The following is a 15,798-nucleotide window of genomic DNA, read 5'->3' as shown; positions in this document are numbered from 1 at the left end:
TATATGCATTAGATGTATTATAATATTAAAATAAATTATACTTGAAAGCAGCATTTTTGTTTAGTTATTTTATTTAGATTAGAATTTTGTTGGTTGTCAAAGCCAAACTAAACTAAAACTCAGAGTTGATGCGGCAACATTGGGACGTTTTGACGTCACAAATTTCGATGACGCATATACAAATAAACTTTGAATAGACTACAGCTAATAAATTGTCGAATTTCGACTACAAGACGATCACCAGTACATATCAGCACTAATTTTTTTATGTATTTATTAACTTGACAATAAAGAATTCACCTTATTTTTAGTTACCAAGCAACCAGAAAAAAAAGAAGAAAACGCCAAAACCGAGAGCTTTTAATTCGTTAATAAACTACCAGCACATCGGAAGGATTCCGACATTTTTTGTCGTCTTGTTTTTCCTCCTCCGTCTATATTCAAGCGAGCCGGAAAAAAACGCTTTTAATTTGTTAAATGCGTTTAAAATGTTAATCCCGGAGACCTTAAACCCGACGAAAAAGCTTTCGCATTCTTATCACCTGGAATTCCGGAGCCTGGTGCTGGAGAGGGAGAGCCCGTTTATTTGAGGCTCCCGCGAATTGCCGTCTTCAGACGCGCCCGATAATTCAACGTTACGGATTAACCGGGGTATGAGGTGTTTATTAGACTTTTCCATATTTTTCATTATTAAGACATTCCTGTGAAATGAGCCTCCTGCGCGGAGATTTTGAAATATTTTATTCATAAATCCCCGCAATTTGATTCTTATTATTGGGTTTTAAAGTTTTGCAGCGTGAAATAAAACCAGTAACAGTTATATAATCTAACAGATATATAATTAACTGTAGTTTTTAGTTATACTAAAATGTTAAAATAAATTATATTTGGTAACATTTCTGTTCAATTATTTTATATAGATTAGAATTTTTTTGTATGTCAAAACCAAAGTGAACTAAAACTGAGAGTTGATGCGGCAACATTGCAATGTGTCGACGTCACAAATATCCACGACGCATTACTAAAAAAAACTTTGAATAAACTACACGTGCCTTGAAGTCCACAAGTACCAATAACATATATCTCCAACAGACTGTTCAAAACTAAACACGACGAATATTCTGAATTGAAAGATATACGAGATGGTAATATATCAGAACTAGAAGAAATAACAATATTTACATACGCGGACAATACAGTAGTAGAGAAAAACCAAGAAGCATCTATACAGAAACTTCAAAAATTCAATGAACACAAATATGTTTCCGTTTTGTAAACTTTACCTACAAGAAACGAATGAACTAACTAGTTATGACCTTAAATGGCACTAGAAAAGTACACAAGAGACACATCTATACAGCATACACCTAAAACAGACAGCCACCTTAAAAAAGTTTGATCAAAAATCAAATAATGCTAAAATGACAGAGAACGATTCACTCAAATTATCAGGAACTATGAACAATCAAATCAAACATCCAAAAATACTAGCAGAATGGTGCCACAAAACTGAATCACACGTCACATTATTACCAAAGTATAATAATCAGTCTTTAGAATTGATTAAAACAGATTCGACATAAATTTAATTTCTGTATTACAAAACCGAAATTATTTTCTTGCCCAACCCTAATAAAACAAATCTGACACTAAAACAGGGCACTGAAATTAAAATTATAGGTTATAACAACAGATCACAATGATACTACCTATTTTCTTCAAATTGTCCACCGCAGACTAGCGCATATTAAACTATAACCTTCGCCATTATATCTGCCTCCCGTAGCTATAAAGACATTTTAGAAACGTCAAGGGATCGAATCCGGCCTAAACGCATAATAATAAAGCTGGGTTTATGTATTGTGTAAAATTTAAATTTGTCCCCATATCTGACAATAAATAACGAGGCAGTGTATCGCGGAGAACAACATAAAATTACCCTAGTATATCGTAACTGCTATCACTGAACCCTTAGAATAACATCTTTCATCGAAAATGATATTGGCTTGAAGCCAACCAACCAATTCAGATATTTATCATCATACGTCACAACAGCATGGTATTCTCACCGTAACTCCACCATGGACTAAATGGTAAAAGGACATGACACAAAATGGAAAAGATATAATCCATTAAAAGGAATGCCTCATGACAGAACTTTAAATTCTAATGAAGCTCATAAGACTGTCCAATAACTTTAAAATAAAATCCCATGCTATTAAAAGAAACTTATTTCATATTAGGAAACCACAATAATTTTGTTATTAACCCAAAATATCTACTATATTACCCACTAAAAGACGAAAAATATATTTCAACGTTACCGCATAATTAACAACATCCACAATACGACGGAATGAGACAGCTAATAAAACCATAACGCTATGATGTAATTCCAATTATAATGTAACGTGTAATTAGTAATTACGGCTCTATTTAAACGATATAGTGAGGCCTGACTTTGTTCAAACCCGGTGGATTTTATTGACGTATTATTAACTTAATGCACCGCCATTATTCACGTTACACTTGTTCCCCAAAGTGGTTTACGACATATTCGAGAACAAATAAAGGCCGCGATTGACAGGAAAGCATTAAAGCTTGTCAAGCAGGCAATAATACCTCACTGGATGCTATACAGTCGCCAAACAAAATCCCGAACCTTCCTTGGCCTACTAGAATTCTTCGTTCTAGTTCAATTATCAAAATATGTTAATATTATTAACATTGTTCAGAAAAATACCATAAATAATTTTAAATTAAACATTTGAGGTGCAAGGACGGTAAAAATGTGTTCTTTTAGATCAATAAAGAATTAGAAAACGGAAAGTAGATCTTAATGACAACACAACACATTATACAAAAAAAATATCTAACAATAGATCAACCGCCCACTAGACCTTAGGGAATGTAGCCAAAGACGCTCTAAAAGCTATATCCACAAACAAGACCCAAAGATCTTCACATGTCACCACAGTGAAAGAGGGTTTTCTATTACCATAGTTGAGTGATGAGTAGGTACTAAAGAACCAATGCTCCAAAAGTCTTGCCATAGTAAATTATTTGTTATAGAATAGAGAGGTGGATAAACTGCGTCAAACTAAGAAAAACGTAGAGATACTCAGAAATTGTGGGCCCTCTGACCATAGATTGAGAGTGTAGATGAGAGTAGAATTGAACTTGCCAAAAACTACTCTTCACGAAATTGTGAACGAAAATTCCATTCAATTAGGCAATTTAAAGGAAAAAGTTACACAAAATAATTTTTGTTTTTCATAAAAAGGTAGGTCTGCTTAGACCTAAGTGGCGTCATGTTTAGTTTTCCTTAATCAGTAATTATATTAACAGTGGGGCCTTTTTCAAGTCGTGCATATATGAAAAAATATAAAGGATATACCGCCAGTATAATCAAGTTACCTTCTTCACGTGAACAATCCAAGCCAATGAAATTATTTGACTAATAAATATTTAAATAAATTCAACAATAAATTAGTGTACTTACCGCAACCATGTCTTCTATAGCAGAAGCACTCCTGGAGCCCAACATCACCATACCCATGGCTATACCAGCAGCTTCACCAGTATTGGCATCATCCTGATATAAATTAAATTTCAGCTGCTCATAAACGTCTTGCCTATGGGTTCCCATGGCTGCCAAGCCCAAACCAAGGCATCCTCCATGTCTGACCATCTAAAACAAGTTCAGTAATATAATCTACATTCAAAGTGCATTTATAAAAAATTACTCACCTCATTCTGGGCATCCTTCAACTGAGCTAATAAATAGTCAATTATGTTTGCACCATGATTGGCATGAATTAAGCCCAATGCATATAGGCCACCACCCTCTGAGTAGCCAGAGCTGGGACCCACTTCTTTTGGTAAGTAACTTTGCATGAGAACCAAGGCTTCATTTTCGTGACCCCGATGGATGACACCAAGTGAAGCTGTTGCGGTCAGTTTAGCCCAGTTAGTAGCACGAGCTAACCAGTCTAAATTATCCCTACAGAATTTCAGATGATAATTACATACACAATGATAATATTAAAAAACATACCTTAAAAATTGATCACTAGTAGTACCACTGTGCATAAAAGCGTTCGCTATTACCGTTGCAGTGTGACAAATACTAACTCTTACAGTTTCTTTAGTTTGTTTAAGTATAAGCAGATCTGCATGATTTGATCTAATTAAAAATTGTAAATGGAGCTCTATAGATACTTCTCCTGATAAGATTGTGTGTAATTTTTCTATTCTTTGCTGATGTTCTTTATCAGCATCGCTCTGTAAAGTACATAAACACTCAATATCACATAATACAGAAAATAATTTTAAAAAAACACCTACCAAGCTTTCCAATGTCTTTTCAGGAACTTCCGGCTTAGACTCAATAGAAACATCTGCATTATCTGTTGAAGAATCATCTGTTTTCGGTTTTTTCACTTCAAGCAAACTGGGTATGGGTGCCGTTAACCTTAAAGCTACCATAACTCTTTCTAGAAATTGTTGGGTAGCTGACTCATACAAATCAAATGCAATCTGATAAGCCATTAATTGACTTTCTTCTTGACCTTGTACCAGTTTGTCTAGGATTTCAGCAACAGACAGATAATCTTCAAGGAATATTAAACACTGACACATATTTACATAGTCAGGAGTTGCTAAACCACGATACAATCCTACCAGTGATCTAAGAACTGTATTACGAAAACCGCGGTTTTGAATTAAACTCATAGCCACCTAAAAACCATTAACAACATCAGCACATTTAATGATAAATTGGCATTAACTAACCTGAAAGGCATAGCTGAGCATGCTTATGATATCATCTGACTGAGTTATGGATGACTCAAATATATCCATTCTTCTCGTTTCTAAAGCTAATCCCATAGCTTGCCGATATTGTCCATCGTCAAGACACCTTTGGAACATTTTATTAACTATGGCTTCCAATCTAGGGTCAATTGGCTTAGCATCCTCTACTTTATCAGCTAAAGCAATTCTTTGCTGTGTATAGTAATCAATACATTTAGCTAAAAGCAAAGTATTATTAAAAATATATTACTAAAGACTATTGGTAGACCTACATAGTGTAGTTTCAACATATTCTGTTCTTGCGTTTACATCAAACAAATCTCCGGCGCCAAGGGCATATGTTAAAGAATCTTCAAAAGCTCCTAAATGATAATAAACCTTACTGGCAACAAGAGCTGCTAATTGATGCTGTTGGAAAAACTTATTTTCATGTAAAATTTCTCTGAAATATGGCAATAGAACAATAATTACTTTTAAAACAAATCAAAACTATTTCATTATCTTGTAAAATATACTACAAATATAAATACTACAAAAAATATGAAAAGACACATACATTTTTTCAATAGCTTCTGATATTTCTGGCCAAAACTCGTCAACGATATTATCCAACTTTTTCAACGCGAATACTTTAAGTTCTGGCCGTGGCTCCTCTAGCAGGGAGATAATACCCGCTGGAAAAAAAGAAATTTGTATTGTTAGGTTATGTGTTCACAGGAATTGAATAAGTAAAATAAAATTTAAAAACTTCAATTCATAGAATACAAAATTTATTCTTTTTTAGTTCATAAAATATCTCAATGATAATTAGAATGTATTAAGAAACTCTAGAAACATCTACAAATGACTTGCAGCTTATATATTGCCAAACAAAAGATTTAACTTAGTTTTATACGTTTTTAATAAATAATAGTTGTGTTCAGATTAATTAACGCTTACCAGCAGATGTAATATTCATATTTATGTTCTGTTATTGGGTAATTGTTCCAAAAACAACTTTAAAAGACTTCACAATTCAAATGACAAACACAACTCGAACTTTTGAAGAATCATACAATTTGACAGCTGAGAGCAGCTCAATTACTTGAAGTTAGGTGACAAATTAAACCAAAATGGCTTTATAGTTTTATAGAATATCGATATTTTTTTGAAAAATATATAGATTCAGTTTATATACATTTATTAAATGGTTTTTCATAATGTTTAAGTAATATAATAAATTTTATTGAAAAAATACCGAACAATATCGATATTTTTTCGACATTCGAAGAAGAGGACACCTTAATTTTTGGGTACAGGTAATTCAAAAATTGTTCTTTTTTCAATTTCTAAATTTAGGAGCCCTTAAAGGGATTTTTCGTATCTATGACTAGTTTTAGGGTTGAGAGGCATATATATATTTAAACTTCAAAAGGATTTCAGTAATATATGGTGTTTATATTTTGTTTGTATATATATATTCAGAAATTTTTGTTCTTACCGGAATCAAGACGCCTTCCGATAAATTAGTCACATTGTCTATTAAATGTTATATATATAGATGACCAGATATTTAGAGCGCGAAGTTTGCCAGCATATTTCATCCGAATTTAAAAACCCGAATCTAGAATTGCAAATAAAACGGCCCATACACGCTCAGTATTATTGCACTATAGCTAGGTTTGTGTAGTATAATTGACCATGTGTAGTGGAGATTGAAAGGTTGGGCAATATATTCTATGATTTTCAAAATCTTGAAAATATATTAGACAAACGGGGACATATTATGCCGCCTGATGTCTAGATTGCCCAATATCAAATCAGTTGATCTCACAAATTATAAGTACCTATATATAAAGTCACCAAATTAAGACGGTCGGAGCCATGCGGAGTTGCCAATTATGCTTTCCAAACTATTATATTAAATACGAGTTGGGTAGAAAGTTTCCTATGAGGTAATTTTGATAACATTTTGAGAATATACTGTGCATTTTGCTTTGTGTTCTGAATGGGAAAAGGTGCGCTTTTATTATTTCGAGTGCAAACACAATTTTGGTAATCAAATTATTACTTAATTAGTCGTTCTTTTTTATAATTTTAGATAGTTTGATTTACAATTGTGTAAAAATATAGTTTAATTAGTTTTTTATTTAAATATTTAGTTTATTTTATTATATACAGTAACGTTTTTATGTATATATTGCTTTGCTTTATATTATATTAGTAGAATTAAGTAATTAAATAGGTAGATAAAATTGTTATGGAAGGACAAAACATGGAACAGAAGAAGCTTTTCTATTGTGAAAACTGCACGAAGTCGTATACAACCCGCTCTAATTTGAATGTTCATATCAAGAGAATTCATCCAGGTAAATATTTGCAAAAAATTTTTAATTTTTGACTTTTCTGCTGCATCTTACGATAATTTTATGTTTTAGAAAGAACATTTGCATCAAATCTGAAGTGTACGATCATTTTTAATTGTGTTACTTGTGAAAACGAATATAACAGCAAACAAATATTGAAACTGCATATCACAATGCAATCATCCTGCTATTAATGAAGATGCCTATATCACTAATGTTATAACATCAGCATCACTGATTGTATGCGACTGCCACGGAATGAATAGAAGAACTTCGTTCCGTGGCGACGATCGATGATCCTATGCGGTGATCGCTATTGTTGTGTTTGATATGCACGAACTCATCATCTCCTCCTTGGTATTACTAAAAACAAAAGTCAAGAAAGTGATCATGCTCTAAATATGTGGCTAAGTTGTAACAAATGTGAAATAAATTTAAAAGGGATGTATTCTAAAAAAAGTCACCACTTATTTAATGTCTATTCTTGGTAAATCTTACTGGACTTCATATACCTGACTACTGGACCCTATATGTAAATACTAATTTAACAAATCGGCAGCGTTGCAGTCGGCTTGACGTCATTTTGCCATCGAATGACAGAAATTGTATGGTGGTAGCATCGTCTAGTTTATTTTAACCACAAATGACAGATCTTAGATGGTGTTATTATCCGCTAACACTTTGCGAATATACTGTGAATTTTGGTTTGTGTTTTGAGTGGAGAAGGTGCGCATTTATTAATTTGAGTGCAAACGCAAAATTTTGATAACCAAATTACTACTTAATTAGTCCTTTTTTTATAATTTTACTTACAATTGTATTGTTAGTTTAACTATTTTTATAGTTTACTTTATTTTATAATATACTTTGTTATATAGTATAGATTCTCTTGTATTATATTATTTTGTATTATATTATTAATATTATTTTGTTATATCCTTATTAATATTATTTTGTTTGTCCTTTGTTATGTAGTGAATTATTTGTTGTTTGAAATATTTAGCTTATTTTATTATATACACTTTTTTTTTCCAATATATATATTGCTTGGTTTTATATTATAATAGTAGAATTAAGTAATTAAATAGGCATATCGAATTGCTATGGTAGGACAAAACATGGAACAGAAGAAGCTTTTCCATTGTGAAAACTGCACGAAGTCTTATACAACCCGCTCTAATTTGAATTTCCATATCAAGAGAATTCATCCAGGTAAGTTTTTGCAATTTTTAACTTTCCTGCTGGATCTTACAACAAGTTTATGTTTTAGAAAAAACATCTGCATTAAATCTGAAGGGTTCATTCATTTTTAAATGTGTTACTTGTGAAAAAGAATATAGCAGCAAACAAATGTTGAAACAACATGGATCCAAAGCAAATCATCCTGCTATTAATGAAGATACTGAAGTGACAAAAACACTGTACACTTGTAAGTTATGCCAACATACTACAACGAAAGCAAATCTTCTAATAAATCATATACAATCATCTCATAACATAAATGTTGAGAAGGAGTTATTGAAATTTAACACCTTTAAGGAATTTGAAATATGGAAAAATGATATGGAGCAAGCCACAACAGCTTTATTTGTCAAGAGAAGAAGCTATAATTCTTTAAATTGTGCTACAATAATATTTCAGTGTAATCGATCTGGTTTTTATGTCTGTAAATCAACAGGTAAAAGGCATATGAAGGTTCAAGGAAGTAACAAGATAAATACATATTGCCCAGCTACTATTACATTGAAACAAAGAGGTGAAGAATGTGAAGTAGAATTCACCAAAACACATTTCGGACACGACAATAACTTAAAACACCTACATCTCTCGAAAATAAATAGAGAAAAAATTGCAACCAAATTAGCAGCTAAAATACCATTTAAGGTGATAATGGATGATATAAAGGATAACGTAGATATTACTAATGTAAGAAGAATAGATTTAGTGACTCATAAAGATTTACAAAATATACAAGCATCTTATAAACTTAAATCCACAGCTGTTAGAGATGAAAATGATACCATAAAATGCGTGAAAGATACACGATACAAAAAAGGCGAAAAACAATTTATTGCTGAGTTTATAGAGGTGTATCGTGGTCTTCCAGCTCTGTGGGATGTAAAGTCCAAAGACTATAGTAATCGTGCCAAAAAGAGGGAGCAGTATGATGTGCTGATAGGAAAATACCGCGAAAAATTCCCGGATGCTGACATACAAGAAGTGGTTAAAAAAATTAATTCTTTGCGTACAAACTTCCGGAAAGAATTAAAACGGATTCGTGATGCAGAAAAAAGTGGTGCTAGTGCAGGGGGTGTCGAACCTTCGCTGTGGTATTTTGATGAAATGAGGTTTCTTCAAACTCAAGAAACACCTACTGGTTCGATCAGCACGATTGACATATCTCAGAATAATATTGTTGTGGTAAGTTGTCTATTTTATTAATTTTCTCTATAAGTGTATCCTACATAAATATTTTATTACATAATATCAACTTAATATTTAACATCTCATATACAACGTCAACGAGATTCATAGTGACATGTTTACGTAAATAGTTGTGTAAATAACCACATGCAACAGCAATTCTTCGAGCCTTTTGTGAAAGAATGGCTTCATCAAATTTGCTGTCATCCAGAGGGCTCTCCCAAAAAAAAAATGAATGGCAATATTTTCCGACTATTTCGATTGCACTCAGACAACTGGGGAAAACTCCAGTTACCAGTTTTCAGTGAAATTTGGAAGAAAATGTTATAATCATTGGGAAAAGGGTGTTATAGCTAAATTATTATAGGAGCACCCAGGTCTAAAGTTATAAATCGATAATTCTTTGTAAAGCCGGCCGTATGATTATGCTATTTAGTTTTCTTTTCTATTCCTCAGACGAATAATGAACCTCGTCAAACGAACAGGAGAAGAAAATCTCCAGATACCACTGAGAAATTGGCGTCCCAACGCCTACAAGAACCGCAAGACGACAGCGACAAAATTGCCGCAGCTTGGGCTGTAGAGCTTCGAAAAATGGATCCACAACAGCAGTTGTTTGCAAAGAAGGCCATCAGTGATATTCTATTTGAAGGACAAATGGGGACCTTGCATCGTAACTCAGTGGAAATTAACAGCTCACGTGTATCCACACCATGACATGACTTGCAGGAATTGCATCACACATGATAAATAATTCTCCATCCGTGAAAAGTTGCCTAAATTATATGGTTTCAATTACACTCAGCTCATTGAGTGACTTTCCATGACTCTACTTCTCCCTACCAATAAACCACTGTTTGGCCCATCGTCTGCCTGCGAACCCTCCTTTTCATTTTTTACATTTGCAGTCCCAGCAGTTAACACGCAACACAACTCACTTTCACCCAACATGATGACTATGAAGTTGTAGCGGAGACTGTTTACACAACCTATGAAGGTTGTATGAAAAGGTACATGTGAATGTATCCATACAGTACAATTTTTTGCGCAAACTAAAATATTGCACAATAACATCGAGCGTCCATGGGCCCCTCAACGCCAGCAGAAAAACTAAACATAAAAGAGCTGCTATTCTGGCTATAAAAAAAAACAAAAGGAACTCAGTTACCTGAAACTCAAGAGTTAAATATTGATGAAATATAGACACCTAGATTCAGCCTACATGTATCAATAAATTACTTTTGAAATAATGTTAGGCTGGGTTGTTTTTTTTTAAATGCAGTTAAATTATTGATTCAAGCCATCCCCGTTGGGAGGGAAAATGCTGAAGTAATTTTTAAATGTTAATTTAAAACTTCAGAGATAACGATAAGAAGAATTGCATAATTATTATAGAAACCTATGATAGGTATTAGTTTATTACATATATTAAAGAATATTGTAAGTTATTAGTTTTTTTAAATACATTGTATAATTGAATATTTTCAAATATTTCCATTCATTAGACCCTTCTTTTGTACAAATGCGAAGTGGAAGGGTGTCCATCACCTATCACCCTCATAAGCAGTAGAAAGACGATTAAATTTCACTGAATCGATGAAGTTTCTAGTCCACCTTTAATATCAAAATCAGAGCCTAACACAGTCTATAATAAAATAGCTATTACTATTTATTACAATTAACCACTTCAGTAATTTTGCATTAATACATCTGAATAACAGTATATATATAAAAGCAAATTATACCTTCAAGGTATTGCTGTGTATTGAGATAATACCCAACAATAAATTAATAAAATAAAGCTACAACACATAATGAATAAAACAAAATGTTACTTTTTTACTTTTTTTTAACCATTTAATGACATTTACACAATACATCAAATGGGATTTTACAATTTTAATAATAAATGGATAAAACACATCTTCTAATATCCCATTGGTAAAAATCAGCTGATGTACATATCCTGAAAGGACAAAAAAAAATTATTAAGAAAATGTTAATTATTAATTTAAGAAAAAGTGTATCAAATGTATGAATGTTTTGCGATCTTAGACCACCATAGCTATCAGAAAAACTTAGTGGGTGGAGTCACAACATAATTTACCCTATAACTTTATTATGCAAAACAATGTGATTAGCACAATAGTAAAAAAGCATTAGGGTGTTGCTATTCAATATATCAAAACCATGTTACTTATATGAATAAACATTTTAGTAAATATATATTCGTAAGTTAAATTGACTTATAAACTTAATATTAAAGTCCCTAGTAACACGTGGGTAAAACAAAAATTAAGGTACAAAAGAAATTGTTTTTATCAATTAAAAAATATATATTAACTCACCATTAAATGCAGTTTACTTAGATCTCGCACGCATCTTCCTGCGCTTTCGCTTTAGCCTTCGCATACGCTTCTTACGCCACTAAAACGTTAACCAAAAATAAATAAATTACACATAGCGTGCAAAAAATGAGGTTAAATTAAAATATATGTAACGCAGAAATAAAATTTAAAAAGTTGATAATTACATTGGTTGGATAACATTCAGAGCTTTATACATGTATTAGAAAATACAGAGAGCTTGGTTACTAACAATAATTTTAAAAAAGCTCGAAATATATAAAAAAGAATATGGGTGTTTAATACACTTAGTGTATTCACTAAATAATTAAATAATCCCACAGAAAATATTAAATATATAAAGAACTTACCTTAGCTCTCATTTCTGTAAAAGGTGAAACTCCCTAACTCGGGAAAACCTTGGTGATTACTAAAATATTTTGGGATTACGAACTGTTCTCTTCAGATGACAAAACTAAAAGGACAGATAACGTCAGCCGATTCTATAACTTGTCATGTTTACGAATTTAGTTCTGAATGTCAACGCCAGGGGTTACTTTAAGATATTAAATATTAAAAATCAAAATTTATCATAACATGTTAGGTACTATATGAAGTCAACAATTAATTAGCAGTAATGGTCTATTTTATATCTAAGTTTTATTTAGAATATATTATTTTTTACATTGATAGTTGGTACACTGACTATGACATAATAACCCGGGAAAAATTGATCGGTAATGCCAAATTTTGCAATAACACTTAATTTAAAGAAAATTTAATACAACAACTTTTAAGCGACACATCACCAATTTATTGAAATATTATAATAACCACAACAAACTCAGGCAATATAGAATAAAATTATATTTAATCCATTGAGCCGTTATCCCAGTCTAAGTATCTCAACATATAGCAACATAGATACAAAAAATAAATTTGGCAACCTAGCATATATATTTTTAAAGGGTTATATTTTGTTTTAAATCTGCTCTTACAAGATTTTTAATTTATTTATAATTATAGTAAATAAGACAACATAACATTAAGTAAAGAAATTGCTGTTTTTAATTATAAAATGATGAGAGTTACAAGGTCTTCGAGAAGAAAAGAAGAACTTCAAAAGGCGAAACTGGAAATAAATTCTGCTGAAAATAGTACAGATAAAAACACAAACCTAAACGGTGAATCAGAGATTCCGAATAATCATCAGAAATCAAGTAAACCACCTAGGAGTCGCAGACCTGCAAAAAATAAGTCTTCATCTTCTGATATACAGTTATTAAGTCCAGTTACTCCACCAAAACAAAGAAAAAGTAATGGATCAGAAAATCACAATGCAGAAGTTAGTGTTACACCTTCTAGTTTGTTTAAAAGATTATCTTTAAAGAGCCCATTAAAAAAGTCAGCAGTTTCTGCTAGAGCTTCATTATTCAACTCTAAACAGAAGGTGGAAAATATAGAGCAGAATCAAGAAATTAGGAAAAGTTCTGGCAGTATACCAGAGGAAGCGAAAACATACAGTCAGTATCAAAATGCTAGAAAAGCCTTACACAGTAACTTTCCAACAGAACTGCCAGGACGAGAAAATGAAATTAAAGAACTCAGGAATTTTATATTAGGTCATTTAAAGAATGGTAGTTCAGGGTCAATTTATGTTAGTGGTCCTCCTGGTACTGGTAAAACTGCCTCTTTAAACTCTATTGTACAACATAGTGATGTAAGTTAATTGAATAAACAAGTATATTTTTATAGAACAAGTAACGAAAACCCTTTATTTTAGATATCTTCAAAAGTTCAACAAATTTACATCAATTGTACCGCTATTAAATCAGCCACTGCTGTATATTCAAGACTTATTAGAGAACTGAATATAAAGTCACATGGAAAGTCTGAAAAAGATAACCTGTTAATAGTAGAAAAATATTTGCAAAAAAAACACAAGATGCTGTAAGTATTATATTACTACACAGTATACTTGATTTTATTAATTATACTTTCAGGTTAATTGTTCTGGATGAGATAGATCAACTAGAGACCAAAAATCATTCCATTTTATACACAATCTTCGAGTGGCCATCAAAACCCAATTCCAGACTAATTTTAGTCGGTATCGCTAATGCTTTAGATCTGACTGACCGTACTCTTCCAAGACTACAAGCACGTTGTGAACTCAAGCCTAACTTATTACATTTCGCACCATACACCAAAGAGCAAATAGTGAAAATTTTTACTTCCAGACTGGAATCTGCTGGAGTTCTTAATGTTTTCACCCCAATCGCGTTGCAGATGCTTGCAGGAAAAGTAGCTTCAATTTCGGGCGATGTACGACGAGCGCTGGATATTGGCCGCAGGGTGATTGAATTAATTGATCAAAATGATAATGTAGACGTCCTCAAGTCGGTGGAGAACTTCACTAATGAACTGACTGAAAATCAAGCACCAAAGACTGAGCAAGACGCAAAGCCAAAAACGGTAAATCTAAAAGAGGTTGTCAGTGTTTTAAATAATGTTTACGGAACCACTCAAAACCTTAACGATGACACTGAGGAAACGTTCCCATTACAACAAAAAATTGTTATTTGTTCATTACTTCTTATGCTTAAGAAAGCTAAAAATAAAGATATTACCATTGGTAAACTGCATGAAGTTTACTCAAGAGTATGCAGGAAACAAAATTTAATGGCTGTGGACCAAGCAGAATTCTCAGGATTGTGTTCCTTAATCGAAACCAGAGGAATAATCAGGGTAACAGGGAGGAAAGAGCCCAGAATGCATAAAGTGAGTTTAGAATGGAATGATACGGAGGTAGCTGAAGCCCTTAAAGATAAACAGTTGATGTCAGTGATACTGCAGGATGAGACCTGTTTAGGAAAGATTTAGTTTTGTTTTACTCTTTGACTTGTTTATACTCTTAAGTATTTTAACTATTGTATATTTGTTTTTAATATAATATATATCTTATATTCTTGTTTCATTAAATTTGTTCCAAATACATGGAAATAGACAATACTAATTTCTTGTCTAAAATAAACATTTGACTGTGCACGTCACGTAACAAAATTTAGTACACTGGTGTCTATATTATTTTAACAGAAATCAGCTAGAATTCAAATATGCTAAGGAAATTTAAAACGTATGCGATAAATAACTATAAATATGAGTAGATAACGATTAATGAATATAATATACGAGCAATGTTTATTAGGTTGATTTTTTGCAAGACTGCAACTTTAACAGATATCAATTTTTTTTGATAAGTGAAATAGTTTTTCATAAATACATTCTGTCCGGGCGGTTTAAGGTTATATCTATTGAATGTTACAAGGATTTAAAATAGTCCCAAATTAATCTATTGTAACTTAATTTATAATTTGCTATTGTTTATTGTATTTTAGTTTTAGTAGCTTAGTTAAATTAAATGTAAGTTTTTAACTTGATTAATATGCATTACCTGAAGTATATTTTTTTTATACTCCTAGTTCTATTTCTTTATTTCTCGTCATTGTTAGTTACAATCATAAGATTAATTATAATTGGTCTTTTAGAACTGTATATATACCTAATAGATTATTAAGTTTCTTAATATATTCTTGCATGAATTCCATGTTTGCTATACTGTTATGTATTAACTGTCAAGACTTATTTTTTATAATACGCATATATTTAATTTATAATAGTATGTGATGTCGGAGAGGAAAATACAAAATAATATAAAATGTAAAAATTATGAAGTATTCTAAAGTCAACTGTAGTTGTGGGCAATGGGTAAATAAAAAACATCCTTGCCATAATTTTATTATCTTTGTAACTGATTAATAATATATTTTAATATAAAATTAATATGTTTAATTAAGGGATAAAATTAT

The 15,798-nt window shown here is 31.8% G+C and overlaps 3 protein-coding genes and 1 long non-coding RNA gene across 4 annotated transcripts in view; 2 read left to right on the top strand and 2 right to left on the bottom strand.

The window, feature by feature from the left end:
• The window catches only part of Rpn2 (Regulatory particle non-ATPase 2), a 172,855-nt gene extending 166,949 nt beyond the window's left edge, over positions 1-5,906 (bottom strand). The window contains exons 1-8 of the mRNA XM_076413260.1: positions 5,755-5,906; positions 5,372-5,489; positions 5,088-5,257; positions 4,795-5,033; positions 4,348-4,740; positions 4,058-4,284; positions 3,751-4,003; positions 3,503-3,691 (exon numbers count right to left, since the gene is read on the bottom strand). Of these exons, the coding sequence (XP_076269375.1) occupies positions 3,503-3,691; positions 3,751-4,003; positions 4,058-4,284; positions 4,348-4,740; positions 4,795-5,033; positions 5,088-5,257; positions 5,372-5,489; positions 5,755-5,773 (1,608 nt within the window). The 5' untranslated portion in view covers positions 5,774-5,906. The remainder of the gene's footprint in view (positions 1-3,502; positions 3,692-3,750; positions 4,004-4,057; positions 4,285-4,347; positions 4,741-4,794; positions 5,034-5,087; positions 5,258-5,371; positions 5,490-5,754) is intronic.
• Positions 5,907-5,924: 18 nt separating this feature from the next.
• On the top strand, positions 5,925-11,063 carry LOC143202001 (uncharacterized). The gene is made up of 5 exons (XM_076413268.1): positions 5,925-6,113; positions 7,040-7,163; positions 7,233-8,372; positions 8,431-9,581; positions 10,041-11,063. Exons 3-5 carry the CDS (start codon positions 8,264-8,266, stop codon positions 10,299-10,301), a joined length of 1,521 nt encoding a protein of 506 aa, XP_076269383.1. The 5' UTR covers positions 5,925-6,113; positions 7,040-7,163; positions 7,233-8,263; the 3' UTR covers positions 10,302-11,063.
• Positions 11,064-11,415: 352 nt separating this feature from the next.
• On the bottom strand, positions 11,416-12,445 carry LOC143202011 (uncharacterized). Its single transcript, XR_013007062.1, has 3 exons — positions 12,301-12,445; positions 11,933-12,011; positions 11,416-11,550 (listed from the first exon to the last, which is right to left on the bottom strand). It is a non-coding gene; the product is annotated as an uncharacterized LOC143202011 (long non-coding RNA).
• A 445-nt stretch (positions 12,446-12,890) lies between these two features.
• Cdc6 (Cell division cycle 6) lies at positions 12,891-14,893 on the top strand. Its single transcript, XM_076413263.1, has 3 exons — positions 12,891-13,649; positions 13,713-13,879; positions 13,933-14,893. Exons 1-3 carry the CDS (start codon positions 13,008-13,010, stop codon positions 14,810-14,812), a joined length of 1,689 nt encoding a protein of 562 aa, XP_076269378.1. The 5' UTR covers positions 12,891-13,007; the 3' UTR covers positions 14,813-14,893.
• Positions 14,894-15,798: the final 905 nt, after the last annotated feature.

Source organism: Rhynchophorus ferrugineus, unplaced genomic scaffold (assembly GCF_030347505.1).
Source record: "Rhynchophorus ferrugineus isolate W39M unplaced genomic scaffold, kcgeb_rfMv2 rfM9, whole genome shotgun sequence".
Lineage (NCBI taxonomy): Eukaryota > Metazoa > Arthropoda > Insecta > Coleoptera > Curculionidae > Rhynchophorus > Rhynchophorus ferrugineus.
This window is presented reverse-complemented; position numbering and strand designations above follow the sequence as displayed.